Source organism: Zootoca vivipara, chromosome 2 (assembly GCF_963506605.1).
Source record: "Zootoca vivipara chromosome 2, rZooViv1.1, whole genome shotgun sequence".
NCBI lineage: Eukaryota > Metazoa > Chordata > Lepidosauria > Squamata > Lacertidae > Zootoca > Zootoca vivipara.
The window spans coordinates 46,283,457-46,305,355 of NC_083277.1; the positions used below are offsets into that span (position 1 = coordinate 46,283,457).

Genomic DNA, 21,899 nt, shown 5'->3' on the forward strand with positions numbered 1-21,899 from the left:
TAATGCATGGCAGTTTGAAACACTGAACTACCATAGAACACCATGTATCACCAATTAAATTGCATGTCTTTATTCCTTTTGTTTGCATTTATAAGCAGCCCTGGCTCTACCTAAACATGGTGCTTACTGATTAAGTGAAAATCAGTTGTGACTAAAAGAGATGATGAATGGTTTTTCAGCATATCAAAGACAATTTTCAACTTTTCTTCTGGTCCTTGTCTTACACATAGTGATTATTTTTCTGCCACCATCTCACATGATTAACCTAGATATTTAGTCTTGCACCTTGTCTTTCATCTTCGGACAGGGATTGTATTGTGGCTGGAATGTTCCTTTTTTTTAAAAAAAAAAGTTGGGTACATAAGCTTCAAGAATTGTAGTTTATGTCCTTCCAGTTTTGTAACTGTGAGACTGAGGGGCTATAGCTGTGTATATAGAGCTTGGGTACACTGGTTCTTTTGCTGACCCTCACCTCAATACACCAAGATTTCTGCTCTAGAAATGGATTTCTCTGACAGATGTGGCACAACAACTATTAGCAAGCCAAGAAAAGGACCCAGGCAGTTCACGTTCCATTTACGTGTGTCCTAGTGACCTTTTGGCCAGTATTGAGCCAGCTATGATTCTTAAGCTCACTTTAACAGCTGGCAGGCAGCGTTGCAAGCGTGCACCTTTGGCACTTGCCTTATTTAAACTGCTGTTGCTATAGATGTATCACCATCTGCTCTTTCCATCGGTTGCAGCTGTATTAGCTCATATCTTTTCAGCGAATCTCTCTGGCAGCAGAATACTGTGTCCCCCTAAAACTCTGGAAGGCCTTCCAGAGCAACTTGAGAGACTTCTGCCAGAAGGAAAAAAATAAGTTGCTGGGATGAGAAAAGGCACCCATGGATTCTGGCACTGGCTTCCCATTGCCTGCAGCAATGGTTTGAGGCAGCCCTGGTGGAGATGCCTTATGGTGGCTTCCTCCTTCTGCTGCCATGGCTTTGCTTCTCCTCATTTGCCATTGTTTCAGTGTAACTGCCCTTTCTTGCTCTGCTTGTCTACCCAACTGCTTGCTTGGTGAATGGAGCAGCTGGCCACACTGTTCTCTAGGAAAGTGGTAGTAGCCGTCTGGGTGCTCCACAACCAAATAGAAAATGGCGCTGGCAGGAGTCAGAGAACAGCTCTGTGATGTGATCACAGAATGCATAAGTTCCTTTCCCACTTCCTGTCAGTACCATTTGCGAAACAGATGACAAGTAGTCGGTTGCTCAGTCTGCAATATCAGTAAAACCACTATCTGAAGCTGTGCAGCTGGATTTTAAATTGCATTCCTTGGAACTTCATCACTTCTAAGCCGTGGTTTTCCTGAGATATTTAAGAAAAGAACATAACAAGACCAAAGGCCCATCTGGTCTAGCATCCTGTTGTTACAGTGATGAACCAGATGCCTATAGAAACCTGCAAGCAGGATAAGAGCCCCAAAGCACTCTTCCCATTTGTGTCTTCCTTTATTTTACTCAAATTAATACAGTATACACACAAAAAAACAAACATAGCATTACTCTGTGAACTGTCCTTAGACCTCTGGGTATAGTGAGGTACAGTGGTACCTCTACTTACGAATTTAATGCGTTCCGAACACACATTTGTAAGTCGAAAAAAATTGTAAGTAGAATCCCATAGGAATGCATTGGGAGAAAAAATTCGTAAGTCAAAGCAACCCTATCTAAAAATTCATAAGTAGAAAAAATCCTATCTAAACCGCATCCAAGATGGCAGACGGAGCTCCATTCGTAAGTATAAACATTCGTAAGTAGAGGTACCACTGTATAGTATATAAATAATAAATAATAAATAACATCATTTTACATAACCTTAGAGCATTAATAGTCAGTATAGGCTCTCTACAGACATGTTTGTGAAATTAGTGGAAGAGATTTGCTATCAACTTCCCTTATGTAAGAAAAGAAGGGGACCAGGTTTCATCATTATAACACCTTTTGCTACCCTTCTAAGCCCAGTTAATCGCTCTGAAACAGCCACGTTCCAGATATTTTTGAATCAAACTTCAAGGGGTAGCTCAGCCTGGGATTTTCAAAAATACACTATCACCAAATGTGCAGCCATCAGTAAAAAGAAAATTAGATCTTTATGTTGAATAGTAAGATCAGAATCTAGATTTAATGTGAGCAGGGCTAAAGCTAGATTTGGTGAGAGAGGTTGTGTAGCAATTTTAGAAATGATACTGAAGACCTTTGTCCAAAATGTGTGGACAAATTTACATTCCCATCAAGCATGAAAATATGTTCCCCTATTCCCACATCCCCTCCCACAAAGAGAGTATAAGGATTTGTTGATTTTTGCTAAGCAAACCGGAGTCCAATGCCACCAGAGGACGACCTTCAAAGAAGCTTCTTGAAGGCGAGATGAAATGGTTCTTAAAGGTGGGGTCCTCCATATGCCTTCCCACTCATTATCATTGATTTCTTTGCCTATTTCAGTCTCTCATACTATGTGCAAACCTTTTGCATTCCCGATATAATATTCCATGAGCACACCATAAATCAATGAAACCACATCTTTCATATCATAGTGGGATTCAATACACCTTGTCTCAAATGTCATAAGAGAACGAACAACTGCAAATGAATAACATTGGAGACTCTGGAGCCAATTGTGGTGCAGATCATTTCGATTTTCCTTTAACCTTTCTTTACCTATTGCTTTGCCTTTATAGAGTAAGTATAAACCTCTGTTTTTCCATTCTTTATATGCCAGTATTTATCTTCTTGTTTAAAGGCAGGCAGGTCTAGAAATGGTCTACGCATGGCGGGGGCAAGTTTGATATGGACCCAGGGATCTTATGTTTGGTCCCAATCAGTGGGATTAATGATTTCATTTGAAATGCCACTTTATCTACAACATGCTGTTACATGTGTAGAGTTTGTGTGTTCTTCACACATGACCCTAAAACATTCTTATGGGAGACAGGGACTTCTGCAGGAGTCACAACTGAGTGCTGTTCAAAAGATCTGTTTGAACAGTTCATTCATACCACACAAAAGGTTTTTTTGGATGCTCAAGAGAAGCTTCCATTTATTATATAAACAACAAAAGAAATAACGGTGCAGCATAAATATAAAATCACAGGTGTTTTTGAACCAATGTCTTAACACATTCATACTCTAAAGCAGGCATCCCCAAACTTCGGCCCTCCAGATATTTTGGACTACAATTCCCATCTTCCCCGACCACTGGTCCTGTTAGCTAGGGATCATGGGAGTTGTAGGCCAAAACATCTGGAGGGCCGCAGTTTGGGGATGCCTGCTCTAAAGATATAAGCGGCCCTAATCTACAATAGAAATAAAGCAGTGAACCAATTGCCCAACTCAGTAAAAGGCAGCTCCCTATGTTACTTGTTCTTCTATATGCTTGGGTTATTATCTGTTTGTTCACTATTTTACTAGGAACAGCCTGTCATTTCCTGGATCGTCCCTGGATCCCTTTTTTAAAAAATTGGTTCTATATTGGCCACTTTCCAGTCCTCAGGTATGGAAGCTGATCTTAGGGATGTGTTACTTTAAGAACTCTGAGGATTTGTTCATTTTTAATTTCTCAGAAAGGTGAGAACTGCTTACTACTGTTTGCCTCAGTTCAATTCTGGCCTACGTTTTCTGCAGTGAAAACAGATGCAAAGAATTCAACCAGTTTCTGATTTTAGAAGTAAAAATTTAGAAGTAAAATAAATAGCTATGGTTATGGACTGGCCAGTATAGTTAAGCACACTTAAGCCCATTGAAATCAGTCAGTTTAAGCAGGCTTAACTCTGTGTTGGACTGTAGCCAGTGAGACTTGCACCCAAGTCTTAGCAGCATCCCATGATATGACTTGTATGATAAGGCTGCACTGTTTTATTGCCTAGCTATATTAACAGCAAGGATACTCCTGCATAGTGCTAACAAATTAAAGCTACTTTAAACTTGATATTTGGAGATTTAATTTAAATTATATGGTTATTAATGGTGAGATAACAAGAATGGATTTTGTAAGTTCTTGCAGTAATAAAGAAGAGCCTTGGAGGATACATACCCAGCATTTATTACGCAGTGGTGGGAAGACCTTAATACCCTTGCTACCTATTTGGATGGCTTATATTGAGTTATATGTGTAAATTAAGATGGGTGTATTGAAAGTTATTGTATTGTTTTCCTTTTGTTTCCTTTTAGTAAATTTTCAATAAAAAAGCAAAACAAATTACTTTCTTGTGTTTTAAATAGTATCCCATATGACCTATTTTGATTTCTAAGATTGTGTGCAAGCATTTTTTATACTGTCTATGTGCCAAGTTTAATCACAGAGAGTAAGTGGAGGTATGTAGACTTGACCCAACCATGGAGTAAAAAAAAAAGGTAATTAGATTTATTTATTGTTTTATTTTCTTACATTTATTTCCCACCTTTCTTCCATCATGCAACCCAAGATAAAGTGTGCGTGGTTTTGAGGTAGTTTCCCAATCAGGCACTGATCAACCTCAGTCCTGTGTGGCTTCACCAAGGTGCCTTCAGACCATACCCTGAGAACATCATCATTCTTGTCTGTTATATATAACATCTCCATTATTATTACCCAGAATGTTAGAGATTGATAAATTGTGGATTTATAATTTGTTGAGATAATCAGTAGATAACTGAAAATAAATTCAGTAATTTTTCACCAGTTCCATTTTTGTAGGGTAAATTCTGACTCAGATGCCTTTCGCCTGCTAACTAGCACTCTCCTTGTGCGCCAATCCAGCCAGGTGCTCCATGCTTGTAGAAGCAGACTTCTGTGTTGTGCATCACTTGTAAGAGAGTTGTCAGCAGATGGACTGAGGAGGAATGGTGGGGATTGCATCCCCCGGACCTTCCTGAGAACAGGAGGACAGTATAGATTTACAACAGTGGTTTGCAGAAGGTCATAGTTCAGAGACTGCAGAGGGGAGAAGCTGGGAAATAATGGGAGAGGAACAGCAGGAAGAGTATGCACCAGGGGAGAGACAGCTGACAGACAGTGTCTTTAGAAAGCATTCCTGACCCCCCCCCTCCCAGGACCAGGCAGGCATTGAGAGTAGTAGAACAGAAAGCTCAGAGACAGAAAATTCAGATCAGCTGGCGCAGGGATGATGTAGAATAGAAGAGATTGAGGGGGTGGGACTTTACTCGGAGCAACACCATTATCTGAGAGAAACTTTTTTCTAAGAACTCTTCTTGTTTATCTGCTTCTTGGCTGCTACCGTGGGAGGGATTTGATTCCCTGAAACCTGACAAGAATTGTACTTGTGGCAGAGGAATTCAAACCCCAGCCAGGCAGGGGTGGGAGATGATGCAGTGGCATAACCACCACAGCATCGACAGCTGCACTGCTCATGTTGACTAGGGTGGAAGGCAGGGTAGGCAAAAGCCTGCTCTGGGCAACACCAGTCTGGAGTTGGCATAGTCATTGGGCCTGGTGCTGTTGGGTGAGGGCAGTGGGGCTGGCTGGGGATCAAGGAAAGCCCATACCAGTTCAGCCCCATCCCCGGGGCTTTCCCATAGGCTACTGCCAGTGGGAAGCCTGCCAGACAGTAGAGCAGCAGCTGGAATGGGGAGCAGGGAGCAGTGCAGTAATCCTGGGCTAGGTGGAGGGAGACCTCCACTCCACCCACATGCATTCTAACCCAGATGATCATGGTTTTGGATTGTAGCCTAACTAGATATTGCATCTGCAATCCGCCCAGTCTAACAGCAGAGCAATGTATACAGCCCTTTCAAAAAACCACAATTCTACTGATCAGGTCAATGGGTTGTTGAAAGTTCCCCCTTTCTGTGCCTAACAGCAGATCAGTGGAACTTCGCCTATAAAGGCACAATTCGGCTGCTCCTTGCAGATTCTGTTGCATCAGAGAACTGGGACACATGTGGACCTGCTCTGATTGAAATAAATAAAGCAAGGCAAAATAAATAGAGCCTTGGTAAAATCTGTCAATTTACAAAGACTGAACCGGAGTTTCCATTAAGCAATTGAGTCTTGAATCTTGTTTTTTGACTCATTGCTCTTTCAAAAAAATACTCTCAAAATTGTTCGCTAAATGGATGAGGGATAAAGAAGGAAGTGCTATCAGTAAAGAATTAGGATTAGAACAGTTGACCACTTGTGCCCCTGCTCAGAGACTCTTGCCTTAATATATAGGAACCTCTCAGCATCATTTGCCACAGAAGCAGGGGTAATCTAGGATTTAACATATAACCTCTTTAACTATTGGAGTGAATCATTAGTTTAGCCCAGCAGCCTATGCAAAACCAGGAAATTATCTGGCTAGGCAATGACGTTTAAGACCAATTGTTAAGAACAAAACAAACAAGGAGTAGTGAGTTCATTATGTTGTGATGAAGTAATAAGAGCAATGCCAGTGCTGTAATCTTTATATTGTTTGGATATTCATCATCAAGAATGATGAAAATAATCTGAAGATTGTAGATTGTCCAAGAGGGAGAACAGCCACCTGATACAAACTCTGTCCATTAATATGTCCCATTAAGTAGTTCCTAGGAAGAGAGCAACATGTTAGTGAAATGTTTGCTGAATGGTAGCCAGACACAAGCAGTGCAATAATGTTCTATTACAGGTGACACTTGGAAAATTAGAATATCGTTGAAAAGTGCATTTATTTCAGTAATGCAACTTATTACTATTTATTTTTCTTTAAATTTTTACAAATGCTTTCTTTTGGAAATTCCACAGTAATAAAAGAAATAGTTACCATAATACAAAAATAAACACAAATAAACATTGCTATTACATTTCATTAATTACATTCCATTTATAATTGACCCGCCTAACGACAAATAATTACAATTACAACAAATAAAGGCTTGACATATCTTGCTTTGCATGTCATGCATCTATCTTATATATTGGTTTCACCTTTTAAGATGCATTACTGAAATAAATGCACTTTTCAACGATACTATAATTTTCCAAGTTTCACCTGTACAAACCATTTGATAGTATGCTGTTTCTTCCTTAAGAATAGCACAATAGGTGCCTTGACCATATATGATGTGTTTGTTCATGAGGTAAATACGTAAATGCATATACGTATTTGTATGCTTTATTTCCATTACATGTGTTAAATCAACAATGCGGGGAGGGTGTGGTTCAAAGTGAGGTGACACGTTTCTATTTAACCATGCTCCCGAGATTAATGTTTCTTAACTGTCATGGCAATGGAGGTGCATGTTGCATGGATAAATGTAGTTGATCTGATTAGTCCAATAACCTGCCTATCTAGAGCCATGTGGCTTTATTAGCTCTGCAGGAGAATTAGGAACATGGCCTGAAATAACATGGAACATTGTTGTCTAATTATTCAATACCTTCCAAAATTATTTACATAAATATGTAATGAAACATTTGTTGATGCAAGCCTTTTGTTGGTAAATATAAATAATAGCTGTTTATACTCTTTCTGTTCAAGAAAAGACTCTTTGTAATGTTAAAAAAAGATACTTCATTTTATAATAATAAATAAATGCAACTTGCATTGATATCTTCCTGGCCGCCCCAAGAAACCCATCATCCCTCCATTTCTGAGATTGGGCTGGCACAGTCCATTTTCCAGCCACTGTATGATGTTCATAGAATTGTAGTGTTGGAAGGGACCCCAAGGGCCACCTAGTCCAACCCCATCTAATTCCCAAATCTCAACTAAAGCATCTATGACAGATGGCCATCCAACCTCTGCTTAAAAACCTCCACTGAAGGAGAGTCCACCACCTCTTGTGGGAATCTGTTCTACTGTCAAACAGCTCTTACTGTCAGAAAGTTCTTCCTGATGTTTAGTCAGAATCTCCTTTCTTGTAACTTAAATCCATTTGTTCAAGTGGGAGAAATCAAGCCTGCTCCATCTTCCATGTGAGCAGCCCCTTACACATCTCCTCTCAGTCTCCTCTTTTCCAGGCTAAATATACCCAGCTCCTTCAATGGTTCCTCATAAGTCTTGGTTTACGTTGTCTTATGCAGAGTCAGACTATTGGTTTTTCTAGCTGTATTCTGACAAGCAGTGGCTTCCCAGGGTCTACTGCACAAGCCTTTCCCATCATCGTGTACCTGGCCATTTACGTATTCAAAACGAGAGCTACCTGGACACCAAGCTGTATGTCCCCTACTTCAGTCTTCCCTTGTCTTGCCCTGTAGTAGAGGTTGTTAAGTTAGTGTTATTGTGTTAGCCCAGGATATTTTGCTGCATGAAGCTGAGTCCAAATGATGCCTCTCCTCTTAGGGCTAACACTTCACAAAGTCTTGCTGCAATATTCAGGCACTGGTTCTTGCCTGGATCTTTGTCTTGCCACCACTGCCACAGTGCTATCTGAGATAGGTTACTTCACCTTTCTGCATAACACGGCCCCCCCTGAGCCTTCATGTTCTCCATCTGAAGAAATAAAAAATACCCCTCCCAGACTTTACTACCCATCAGGATTTTTCGATAATACTTGTATCATATTTCAGCTATGCGTGTTTGAAGAAATGTAGCAATTTTGACAACTGTTAGTGAGGATGAAACACCTTTATATATAGATAATAACTGAGCAATGCTACAAGAGGGGGGAATTGTGTTTCCTGACAATTTTTGATGTGGATATGTAAGTGAAGTTCTAAAGAGCTCTTGTTTTCCATTGTGATTAGTCATCGCACTTTCCTTTCTCATATAAATGCAGAGGCTGAGCATTACTCATAGTACAGAAATTGGAACTGACTTGACAGTAAATTCATCTCTCTCTCTCTCTCTCTCTATATATATATATATATATATATGTATGTATTTTAACCAAAACTTCGTAGGTTTGTGGAAGCCATTAAATAGCATTGTCTGCATAAAAGAAAATGTATGTTCAGGAGTGAGAATAGAAGAAAATAAATCCAAATTTATGTAAATCTTATTTATTTATCCCCTGCATTTCCAAAAGTGGCAAACGATACATAGGCCTAGTTTGCATGACCCAGTATGTCTCCTTTTACATAATGGGACGACACAGAAATGCAGGCTTCTGGAAGGGAGTTCATAGAAACTTTGCTCCCCCCCCACCCTTTTTCCACCTAGCCATGCTGCGTCTGTAACGAGTTGTCCGAACCAGGGTTTTTGGTTAATCTCTCTCCTGACTAATCATGACCTGCCCTCAAGAAGAAACCATAGTTTGGCTTACTGTGTTGTGCAAATCAGGCCAAAGTAACATGTGTAATTTTCATTCCAGTGTGGTGTAGTGGTTAAGAGTGGTAGACTCGTAATCTGGGGAGCCGGGTTCGTGTCTCCGCTCCTCCACATGCAGCTGTTAGGTGACCTTGGGCTAGTCACACTTCTCTGAAGTCTCTCAGCCCCACTCACCTCACAGACTCCTCCTCCTCCTCCTCCTCTTCTTCTTCTTCTTCTTCTTCTTCTTCTTCTTCTTCTTCTTCTTCTTCTTCTTCTTCTTCTTCTTCTTCCAACCCATTAGAGAACAAACATGCAAAACGCTTTAATCAAATGTGTATTTTTCCATGGAACTAGTTGTCAGCACTGAGAAATGCACATTAAATATGATTTTGGGTATGTAAACTATTCTGGGTACTTCTACTGATTTTATGGTTTATTCACACCCATGCTTTTTTAATCACATGTGCACCCTTCCTTTCCTCCAGAGGAGCTTTCAAGTGCCTCTTCTTTGTTCTCACATGTATGTAAACGTGACAGAGCGGCTCTTAAAGAGAGCCTGCAAACTTGTTGCAATATAACGTGACTCTCTCAGTAGAGAGCAATTGACTGTGTTCTCCGCTGTGGGAAAAGCTTCCATGTGCAAGTCCTCTGGAGATGTGATGTTTCAGTTGACAGGACCTTTTTTTAGATGCATCTAGATCAGATCTAAAATTGGCATTAAATTTGCCTTCTTAAGAGACTTTATTATGCCTTACCATATTTAATTTGGAATCGCAGCTCAAACCTCACACTTTCTGAACTAGCGCAGAAGTGCTTCTTAACAGTTTAAGAACAGAGTGGTCATCTACTGCATTAAATTCATTGGCAGTAGATTCATGACTGAGAAAGTACTTCTTCCTTTAACACAAGTCATTTACAGTGGTACCTTGCAAGACGAATGCCCTGCAAGACGAATTTTTCGCAAGACGAATGCGTCTTGCGATCTGATGGTGACTCGCAAGACGAATTTGTTTTGCGAAAAATCCGTCTTGCAAATCACAGTTCCCCATAGGAATGCATTGAAATTTAATTAATGCATTCCTATGGGCAAAAAAAAAGAAATTTCAATGCATTCCTATGGGAAACCGCGATTCGCAAGACGAATATTTCGCAAACTGAATTGACTTGCGGAACGAATTAAATTTGTCTTGCGAGGCACCACTGTACGTGGTTTCACTCAGCAGTTTCTACACATTGCACCATCTGGTGCTTATAGTATTGATATGAGTTTGTAGGTGCCATACACCCATAATCATAAAAAGGTAAAGGGACCCCTGACCATTAGGTCCAGTCGCAGACGACTCTGGGGTTGCGGTGCTCATCTCGCTTTATTGGCCGAGGGAGCTGGCGTACAGCTTCTGAGTCATGTGGCCAGCATGACTAAGCCGCTTCTGGCGAAATCAGAGCAGCACACGGAAACGGCGTTTATCTTCCTGCCGGAGCGGTACCTATTTATCTACTTATACCTTGACATGCTTTTGAACTGCTAGGTTGGCAGGAGCTGAGACTGAGCAACGGGAGCTCACCCTGTCACGGGGATTTGAACCGCCAACCTTCTGATCAGCAAGCCCTAGGCTCTGTGGTTTAACCCACAGCGCCACCATAATCATAGCAAGTGTTAACAGCTAATCAAGCCAGGCTAGCTTCCTGACGAGGTAACCGCCTGGGTGATGGGTCATTAAGAGAACAAAGAAAAGAGTCCTCTGTGAAAGAGAACAAAGTAAAGAGTCCTCTGTGCCAGATGACGAATGGGTGGGGCCCCTCACCCAGTGCTTAGACCAGGGGTCAGGAACCTTTTTCAGCTGTGGGCTGGTCCACCGTCCCTGAGACCGTGTGGGGGGGCAGACTATATTGGGGTGGTGAACACTTTCCTATGCCCCACAAATAACCCAGAGATGCATTTTAAATAAAAGCACACATTCTACTCATGTAGAATCACCAGGCAGGCCCTACAAATAACCCAGAGGTGCATTCTAAATAAAAGGACACATTCTACTCATGTAAAAAAACACTGATTCCCGGACTGTCTACAGGCCAGATTGAGAAGGTGATTGGGCCGCATGCGACCCCCGGGCCTTAGGTTGCCTACCCCTGGCTTAGACAGTTGGAAAAACAAAGCCTGAGTCTTTGAAAGAAGAGTTGGCTGCGATGTGACCTAGAGGAAAATGAAGCAGGCTGGAAAGTCAAAAGAGAAAGTCATGGCTGATTTCTGCTGGAATCCAAGGCTGTGGGACCAAGACCCTTTTGGGGTGTTGATGCTGTGAATCTCTCCTTCGTAGGTTCAGGTTATATATGTGTGTTTAAATACCTTGTATCATAAAACCACCAGTCTCTGCTGTGCCTCATTCCAAAGGAGACACAGATCCTGGGTAAGCGCCTGGACCCCCTGGATCTTGCACTGCTCAGAGATTTGGGGGGGGGGTTGCAACAGTATGTTCCACCTTGGCTTTCCTCCTCTGGCTATTTTTGAAGATATGCAACAATCCAGAACTAAGGCTACTGTGGCAAATGTTGTTTCAACAGGTACTGCGATGGCTGCAGGAGTTATGTTGCAAAATGAATTACCCTACTGTTCTCTGGTATCAAGCAGTGCATATCTTGCAACCATGAGTTCAGGTAAGTGGGCTTGGGGGGAGCTATTCTTAGTAAATTAAAATGTGGGATAAAACAATGGGAAAACCCCAAGCTATTCTTGCAAAACCTAGATTTGAAGAAACTAAGGGCATGTCCAAATTTGAGCATTATTTAGCTTTCAGTTCATTTTCTCCTCTTCTTTATATTAAATTGGAGCAGGGGCTAAATTGCCATATCATTGAGTACCGGTATTGAAATAACATTATGATAAGTGTTTCAACAAGGTAATATACCGGTGAACAAAAGGTGGAGACTTAACAGCTTCGGGTGGGGGGGGGGTAGCTCCTAGCCATAAGAAATGGCAATAAGCCGTCACATAAACCAGAAAACTCTTTCAGCTTCACCCATATCTTTCCACTTAGAGCTCAGCTACCTACTTATGCAGAGCCTGCTAATAATACAGGAGGACCCCCCCCCCCATGGCTAGACAATCACAGATTCTGTGGCAAAGTAAACAAAAAACTGGAAAGCACTTATTTCTTCCTTTACACTCACCCCCACCAGTGAAAAAAAGAAGAGGAAGAGTTTTTATTTTCTTTTGCTGGTTGTGATGTTGTTTGTTCCCCCTAAATAGCTTTCCTCTATATTAAAAAGGAATGTTTGTTGTTTGTTTATTGGGTACTATATTTTTGCTTGCTTGTCCTCCCTCCTTCCCTTTGATAAAAAGGGAGAGATCGGTGGGATGAGGGCTTTGGGGGGGGGGCTTCTGTGGGGCGGGAATGTTGGGGAGAAGATTTAGCTGACTGCCTTCTGCTAAAATGGGAGGTTGTATACTATGTGAGAATGATGGGGAGGGTGCTTTTCAATAAGCAGTGCAGGCGAATGCGTATCTACTCACAAGCAAGCCCAATTCAATGAGCCTTACTCCCAAGGAAAGTAGAAATAAGTTTAGTTGAATTCAGTGGGGCTTATGCAGACATAGATTCCACTGAGACCTCTTGAGTGGGAAAGCAGATGCAGCTTGACTAGTGAATCACTTAAACTACTCATAAATTAGTTGAAAATATATTAAATCTATTATATGGAAGTTTATTTAATTTTTTTATTAAATCTACTACTTCCTTACATTTTAAGGCCTTCCACCGCTGCAGGGAGCCTTGTCAAGGCCCTCTGCTGATGCAGGGAAGTGTGGCCCACCCTCTGTCACCATGAGGAGGTACGGTGGAACCTTCTGTCCCCGCGGAAAGGCCCAGCAAGGCACTCCACTGCCCCAGATCTATATTGTGATATATCAAGATTTTGTGATGTTTAACTGGTGATATATCGTGATGTTGAAAACCAGATATCGCCCAGCCCTAGTCCCACACCCACACATAACTTGGATTTGTATATGAGAAGCAACATTGGTCTTTCCCATAGATGTTCCTATTTGTGTTTCCCTTGCTTTTAAATTTGTTGATTCTAATCTGCTGAACCTGGTTTAAAATAAAATAAAAACAAATCCCCGCCCCAGAGGTGTGCAAAAGTACACAAGTCAAGCAATTGTAAATTTGCTTCTGCAGTTTTCTGGTTTTGTACAAGTTTAGAGATATAGCTATAGATATTACCCAGTGGAGGAGGTTCCCCCTGTTTCTCCTCCGATACACTTCATAGGAGGGACTAGGGTGGAAAATTGGCAGTTGCACCAGAAGCAGTGCTAGAACAGAATGTAACAGTGGGATGATATTGACAATGCAGGATAACAAATGACCATTGTCATGACTTGTAATTCTGATTCATCATTTTGGCAGAGTGCTTTTAAGGTCAGTGAATTAAGAAAACAAAAGTTGCTGAATGTGATTAGGCCTTTTTTCTCATGTCCAAATCTCATGTTCCTAATTGTCAATAAATAAATAAAAAATGATCGGAGACCTGGGATGAGAACTCTCTCCACCTCGTTACCACAAGGAGCTACTTTGGATAGCACTGTGATCACTATTTGCTGTTTCAGCAACATCATGCCAGGTTCTGGGCACCTCTAAATATTACAAATAAATGTTTCTTTTAATGTGAAAGAGAGAGATGGTTTTGATTCTGTGGAGGAGTCTGTACCTTTTGGATTTCTTTATCTATTCTTTCACCTGATTTCTGTTCCTTCAAAAAGGTTGGGCAGGGGGAGAAATTACATAAGTAGGAGCTGAGGATTGGGAACCAGTATGGCTGCTCCAGGTTATGCATGACTTCCTACACATGGCTGTGCTGAGAGGGCCATTTGGGTTGGGAAATGTATAAACTGGGGTGTAGACAAAAAGGAAGTTGAAAGCTATGTGAACCAGTTGGCACAGCTACAAGATTTCCAGTAACTCCATTTGTGATCAAAATAATAATAAAAAATCCTTCCAGTAGCACCTTAAAGGTAAAGGGTAAAGGGGCCCCTGACCATCAGGTCCAGTCGTGTCCGACTCTGGGGTTGCGGCGCTCATCTCGCTCTATAGGTCGAGGGAGCCGGCGTTTGTCCGCAGACAGCTTCCTGGTCATGTGGCCGGCATGACTAAGCTGCTTCTGGCGAACCAGAGCAGCACACGGAAATGCTGTTTACCTTCCTGCCGGAGTGGTCCCTATTTATCTACTTGCACTTTGATGTGCTTTCGAACTGCTAGGTGGGCAGGAGCTGGGACCGAGCAACGGGAGCTCACCCCGTTGCAGGGATTCGAACCGCCGACCTTCTGATCAGCAAGCCCTAGACTCTGTGGTTTAACCCACAGCGCCACCTGGGTCCCAACTAAGTTTGTCATAGGTATAGAGTATAGGTAAGTTTGTCATAGGTATAGAGTATAGGTATAGGTATAGAGTATAGGTAAGTTTGTCATAGGTATGAGCTTTCGTGTGCATGCACACTTCTTCAGATACACTGAAACAGAAGTCACCAGACCCTTATGTATAGTCAGAGGGTGGGGGGCGGTGATGGGAATGGGAATGGGGCTGATAGGAATGGTAAACCTGTGGTTGACTGTTAACGACTGTTAATGACTGCAATTGGTCTTGCAGGAAAAAGCAAGGGCTGAGGTGCTAAAGAAAGCTTGATCATGTATAATGAGATAAGAATCCTATGTCTCTGTTCATTTGTGATGTAGTCCAACACCTTTTAAAACGACTTGTCCTGTTTTGCCGTTAAATTATAGTTAAGAACCTCAGTTGGACTAAAAGAATATGAGTGACTTCTAGTGGTTTCTGGTGGAAATATAAGGTATATTCACAGAAATACTCTGGTGGTGCAATGTGCTGTGACAGGCATGTACTTAAGAGTGCAGTCTGTTGTGTATCTCTTATGCATTGGGAACTCACAGTGTAGAAATTCCTGCTGGAGACTAAGTAAGTAAATGAATAAATCCATTTTTGGATTGCTGACATATTCTTTGATGATAAGTGCTCCCAGATACTGGCAGGACCTCTTTGGATTGCTTTGTTGTTGTTCATACAACGAGGAATAATTTTATCCCTCATCTGTTTCTTTCACCCTTCAAGTAGTATCTATACATTCTTTTACAGATCTCATAAATTAGCAGGATAACTTTTTTTGATAGAGTAGTGTTGCTTTTTATTCCTGCTGATAAAATACTTTACAGATCTTAGTGTTTCTTTAGAAAGCTTTATTTCTACACTAGCATTAAAATTAAAATGCATGATAGTTATTTTGCTGGGGAAATGAGTGTGTTATATAATTTCTCTCCAAGAAAAGGTTGATTCCCCTTTTCATCCTTTTACATAAGGCTCTCCACGCACTTCTGATTTTCATCTTCCAATCCGGCATGGTATGTTCGTTGACACCTTAGTCATGATTTCTTGAATTGTGTTAATTTCTGAGGTTTTTTTGTTTTTGTTTTATTAAAAAGAAGCCTCTTCTTGTCCTGGCTGTTGAGGTCTTTACTTCAAATTCCAGAAACCTGTCCTGTTCATGGTAAACTATTTGGGAGTCCTGCTCCAGTTTGGAATTATCTGCTTCAAGTGATTCTAATCCTCATCGGCAGTGGAACAGTTTGTCCCACACAGAATCAATGTATATGGAATTCAGTTGCCAAAAGGGTAGCTGCCACTAGTGAGTTCATTGTTGGTTTCTATGGAGACAGAGCAGCCTATCCTGAACAGCTATTAGATCATACAGAAAGATGCATGTCTCTGTGCAAGTTCAGTACTGAGCAAGTCAGACTTCTCATTCAGTTTGACTTCCTACAGCATTTCTAAACTGCTTCAAGTAGTGGGTGACCATGCAAGGCTCACCCAAAAGACGCTTGACAGTGAATATTTTTAGCAACTTTTTTCAGGGCCGGAGACATTCCTCCTCTGATCCTCTTCTCCGCATACTCCAAAGGCGACGGAGCTCTGTTGTAGAGGTCCTCTCGACTTCTACGCATAGAGTTATGGTGGCCATTTCCTCTGTAAGCCCCGAGGAGCTAAGTGCTGCTTTCCATGAGAAAAAAAGTAAAGTATTGGCAATTTCCTTTATATAAACCGGACGGGTTTTATAGCAATGTGTTGAATCTTGTTCTCATAACTAATCATAGATGAAGTTCTTGACTCTTAACTTACCAGTTTATATCCTCATAAAAGCTTAATGTTATTTTTCAGGCATTTTAGTTGAGAAAAAAGCATTTGCTGCTTCTAGATAATGACTGACAATTACTTTATTCAGGGGCTGCTACCGTACATACAAAGACCCTTGAGAGGGAAACGTTATGACAGAAGCCAGTTTCCAGCAAATGTTTTCATGATCCTGATTGCTTTGCCTGTTTTGAAATATATACTGCATACATTCATTTTTATATGATTAACAAAAGTTGTATAATGAAATATTTTACTTGGTCTTGCCTTTTGTGTTGCAGGAAGGTCTAGGCGTCCGACTGCGAAATACACAAAAGTTGGAGAACGCCTTCGCCATGTCATTCCTGGTCATATGCAGTGTTCTATGGCATGCGGTGGTCGTGCTTGCAAATATGAAAATCCAACTCGGTGGAGTGACCAAGAACAGGCTGTGAAAGGGCTTTACTCTTCCTGGTAATGTGAAGCAATTAGCTTCTACTAGAGTTCTAAAACTGTTGCTTTTAAATGTCAGAGGTTACCCAGAGTTACTTGTGAGCAAGTCCCATTGAATTCCACTGAACCTCTGAGTTAACAAGTTTAGAATCAGGCTCAACAGTCAGCGAAAGAGAACTAGTTTTATATAGATTTAGATACTTTATGTTTTAGATGTGCAGACCAGCTTAAATACAGTGCCAGTAATCATATTTTACATGAACTACATATGTGGAACAGGTAAGGTTCCTTTTGAATTCTGTGTCTTTGACTTATATTCAAAATGTGCATGTTAAAATGCTATTGGTAGCATTGACTTTTGCTTTTTGTAACAAACCATATTTTAATTTAATTGAAATTTTATAATTGAATAGTAAGATTTACATGTAATGATAGCATTCCCAAGCACTAGAGTGCTATTTTATAAAGCTGTTAAAAGAACATTTTAAAGAAATGTGTAGTTATTTTGTGCATGGATATAGAAATAGAAATCTGCATATTCTGTGCTACCTACATTATTATCACAGTATCTTGCATCATAATGTAATTTTGTTACATAACGTTTTTCAACTAGAGATAATAGACATTAAATGGTTTAAAAGCACATAGTTATGTAAGGTGGCATGGTTTGTTATTAGAAAATTACAGCTGAACACCAGCTAGGAAGTATTTTAACCCATAACTGCTCACTTCTTCTCTCCCTGCTCCTTTGCAGGATAACAGATAACATTTTAGCCATGTCTCGACCATCAACAGAACTTATTGAAAAATATAATATTATCGAGCAGTTTCAAAGGTAAAAGAAATAGACTGGTAATGAATTATTGCAGTTCTTACAGCTGTAAAGCTGACCTATTATTTCTTTTCTGCGTTGGTTTGGAACTGTTCATAACAACTCTGAAGTAAGAAGGAACGTTGGTGGGGATATTGATTGTGAAAAAGCATGCAGAGCTCAATAATGTGCCTTCTTTTTCTTTGCCTAAGATGTGGCATAAAAACAGTAATTAACCTTCAGCGTCCTGGAGAACATGCTAGCTGCGGGAATCCACTGGAACAAGAGAGTGGTTTCACCTACCTTCCTGAAGCTTTCATGGAGGCGGGAAGTAAGTTTGCTCCTGCTGTTGTTCCTTGTTAATTATAAAGTGTTGTGCTTACAGGCTGTTTCTGCCACCTACTTCTTGGTGGCAGCTAGCTGAGAAATGTTTGCCAAAGAAAATAACTTGCACCTAATGAGAAAGTTGAAGAAATACACCGCTCCACTATAGAGCATTATTGATACTAAATCTCATAAACAGCCATAAAATAAGCAGCTGAGAATGGATAGCTGTCTTTAGTATCCGCAGCTGTGCATTTCGCACATTGGCAAAGCAATTAATTTTGCATGTGGATTTTATTGCCTCCGCTGCAATCAAAAGACTTTCCCTTCCAACGAAAAGACACTGTTGCTCATTTCGGTAAGATTGACAACTGCTATGAAAGATGTCATTGAAAGTGGGATGCTGTTACTTCCCAAAACATTACGTTACATTGTTCGTGTGTGCGTGCGCGCGTGTATGTGTGTGTGTGCGCACGCACACACACACACACACACCAAAATCCTTACTTGTTACAGGTTTGATATGCCATGTTTGTGTGAAATATCTTGACTAATTTGCAATGTGGCATTTGCAGTTCTCATAATACGACATACTAAAATGGAGGAAGACAAATACAGGCTAAAAATTCTGAAGAGCTTTCTTAAAACAGATCCTAATATTTTTGTTGCAATATGAATACTGTGTATGGTCTTTTGATAATAATGATGTTCTAAACTGTTTTTTCTAGTTTATTTTTATAACTTTGGATGGAAGGATTATGGTGTGGCTTCTCTCACTACTATCCTCGATATGGTAAAAGTGATGACTTTTGCCTTACAGGAAGGGAGAGTAGCTATTCATTGTCATGCAGGACTTGGCAGAACAGGTAAAAATGCTCAACTACAAATTCACTGAGAATGTATTGTTATAAAATGCAAAATAATGATAATTTAGATTCCTTGATAGATTCCTTGATACATTCATATAATGAAGTCTATTCTGATAGAAATGCTAGCACAACAGCCTCATTGTTTCAAAGGCTGCATGCATGCATTTTCCACAATTTTCTTCTCAGATGGGCCACACAACTCCCAAACTGGTCTTTGTGTTCAAAGGATTTGGCATGAGAGCTTTTGTGAAGGTGGGGATAGCATTTCTAGAGGCACTTGCTATTTAAGAAGCTTTTGTGCCAAATCCACGAAGTGCCTTTCCAACACCATCCCACTTTCCATGCTCATACTTTAAAAAACCCTACTTAATTATTTCCCAAAGTATCCCTCAGGCCTAAGTGTATTCATCTAGCCCTTTTTGTAAAAAACCCAAAATGTGGTAACAAGAACAAGGCCACTCCCTCCTTCCCCTCATAGGCATCAATGCCTTGCAATTTTTGCAGATCTTTTGCTTTGTTGTTGTTGTTGTTGTTGTTGTTGTTGTTGTTGTTGTTGTTGTTGTTGTTAAGAACTGCTTTCTCCTTCCTCTAAAGCAGGGAAAGCACAACTAGAAAAGCTCAGTATGTGCCTTCCCTGAATTCCATTCATCCGCTAGTAAAGACCTATTTGTTTCCAGAACAATTTCCCAATTTTTTTCATCTCCCGTTTTGGGTGATGATGTAATCCTTAAGTCAATTTGTTGCCACCTGTTTAAGTGTAGATGTTTCAAGGTTGTTGGTTTCTAATAATTTTTTGTTTCGGAAACTGTTCTATGTTTCTATAGCAAATAAATGTGCAGTTCTTTAAATAAATAAACAAGTATGGTGCAGTTGGGGGGGGGGGGAAATAATCTGGAAGAGCTCCTACAAGGCTGAATTGATTTTCATAACTTGTGTCAGCTTCGGCTAGCCTGCTTTATTGGAAGGAACATGAATCTGCATCTGTACGCTCTGTGCTATTTTGATAGTTACATTTTTATTTTCACCTCACAAATTTAACATTTCCTTCTTTTTTGTCCTTTACTTACCTTCCAGGTGTTTTAATAGCTTGTTACTTGGTTTTTGCCACACGAATGACAGCAGACCAAGCAATCCTTTTTGTAAGGGCGAAAAGGCCTAACTCTATCCAAACCAGAGGACAGCTGTTGTGTGTACGGGAGTTTTCGCAGTTCTTGATTCCTCTCAGGAATGTGTTTGCATCTTGTGAACCCAAAGCGCACGCCGTGACTCTTTCCCAGTACCTGATCCGGCAGCGGCATTTGCTCCACGGTTATGAAAGCAGGAACCTCAAGTATGTGCCAAAGCTTATTCATCTGGTTTGCAAATTGCTGTTGGACTTGGCTGAAAACCGGCATGTGATAGAGGAGAAACTTTTGGACCTTCCAGACCTGTCCGCTGAGATTGAAGAGACCGTTTCTCAGCTAGCTTCCACGCAGCTTGATAAAGAGCTGACAAGGCAAGACAGTAGTGCTTCAGAGCCGTTTTCTCTCTCGGGAGCCAACCCTCTTCATCCCAATGAACATGAGTGTGATCCTCTTTGGAAGAGGAGGAACATTGATTGCCTTCAGCCTCTGGGTCGTGCAAAAAGGCGCCTGAGCTACAGCGACTCAGATTTGAGAAGAGCGGTGTTTGTCTGTGACCAAGGAGAGACCCCCTGGTCGGTGCCTGTGCAAATGCCACTCTGCAACAAAACAAACCCACCGAACAATTGCCAGACTCTCAAGGTTGATTTAACCCAAGAACTCTTAGTCCGTAGTACATTTACTTTCTTGTGTCAGGACAAGACGCCTTTAGATGGAAAAGAAGCTAATTCTCCATTTTTCCATAAAAGCAGGTATCCCGGAGAAGTACAGCGTAGCCAAACTTTTTCTTCGGGCCTTTCGTGTGATCGGAAGGAAGAGGAGGCGGAGGAAGACGAAGAAGAGCTAAAAGCACTAAACTATAATTGTGGCAGGAAAGCTAATAGCTATGGCAAAAAAATGTGGTGCTCTGAGGACTCGGACTCTTCGAAAGCAGAGCCTGAGATCCGCAATATTCGGGATCTCTGTGAATCGATCCCCCATATTGTTGTGCAGTCAGAACTAAGCCTGGAGGCACGAAGAACGTTGGCAGCCAAGGCCCTGGCAAATGTGAATGAGTTTATAGGAGCAGAAGAAATAGAGCAAAAAGTGGAGATGTGGCAGGTATTTTTGTTTTGTAACTATTGCCCACGTGTCTAGTTCAGGAAAGCACCTCCATTAAGGGGGGGAGGGGGAAATCCTATAACATCTTTGCTTTCAGAGAGCATAAAGTCATACCAGTAAAGGCCATTCTTCCTACTGAAGCTTATGCTATCAAAAATATAAAGCTATAAAGAGAACATACTCGGGGATGCTTACTATGCCCTACTTCATGCCCTTCAACGATAAGACGCTATAGCCACTAGCTTTGTTATATTTGCTTAATCTAGGGTCAAGCAGGTGTTCTTGTTGTACACATGCAATTAATGTGCAAAGCTGGGCTAGAGAACCCGACTTATGGCATCTGTAAAAAGATTGCTGCTCTTTCAGTTGCGGCAAAGTGAGTACTTCATCAAACTGGTGCACACTCCCCTTCAGTGGTCCTTCATAATACTTGAGCAGATATTTTGAGGAACATGGGAGTCAGCTCTTTACCAAAACACAGCCTGAAACCAAAATGGGCATGCAAGTGCAAAAGGTTTTAAGCAGTGACAAACCCTTCGATTTTTGTATGAATGTAATGCAGTCTAAGGGCAAACCTCCTGCTTATGAGTCAACACAGGGTCCTAAACTCTCTGCTTACATTAAGTCCTAAAACAAGAGCAAGGCATTTGTAAGAAAGACTCCGTTTGAAGCAGCAGGTACTTTAACACATACCTCCTGGCCATTCCCCCCTTGCAATTGTTCTGGGCAGTGAGGTAGGGACTTGAAGGCCAGTCGTGGGCCTGTTGCCCACCAGCATTACCACTTTGCATGGGGTACCCAAGAAGGTAGGGACGCAGGTGGCTCTGTGGTTTAGACTAGGGCTTGCCAATTGGAAG

The 21,899-nt window shown here is 41.1% G+C and overlaps 1 protein-coding gene across 4 annotated transcripts in view; it reads left to right on the plus strand.

The window, feature by feature from the left end:
• PTPDC1 (protein tyrosine phosphatase domain containing 1) overlaps nucleotides 1-21,899 on the plus strand; it is a 44,113-nt gene that overhangs the window by 11,615 nt on the left and 10,599 nt on the right. The window contains exons 2-7 of one of the 4 annotated variants that reach the window (XM_035106297.2): nucleotides 11,756-11,848; nucleotides 16,666-16,837; nucleotides 17,571-17,651; nucleotides 17,840-17,958; nucleotides 18,680-18,817; nucleotides 19,895-21,042. In XM_035106297.2, the coding sequence (XP_034962188.2) occupies nucleotides 11,764-11,848; nucleotides 16,666-16,837; nucleotides 17,571-17,651; nucleotides 17,840-17,958; nucleotides 18,680-18,817; nucleotides 19,895-21,042 (1,743 nt within the window). In that variant the 5' untranslated portion in view covers nucleotides 11,756-11,763. Of the gene's footprint in view, nucleotides 1-1,798; nucleotides 11,849-14,452; nucleotides 16,265-16,665; nucleotides 16,838-17,570; nucleotides 17,652-17,839; nucleotides 17,959-18,679; nucleotides 18,818-19,894; nucleotides 21,043-21,899 lie in introns of those variants that run through there. The other 3 variants (XM_060271455.1, XM_035106296.2, XM_060271456.1) reach the window with 3 other exon arrangements.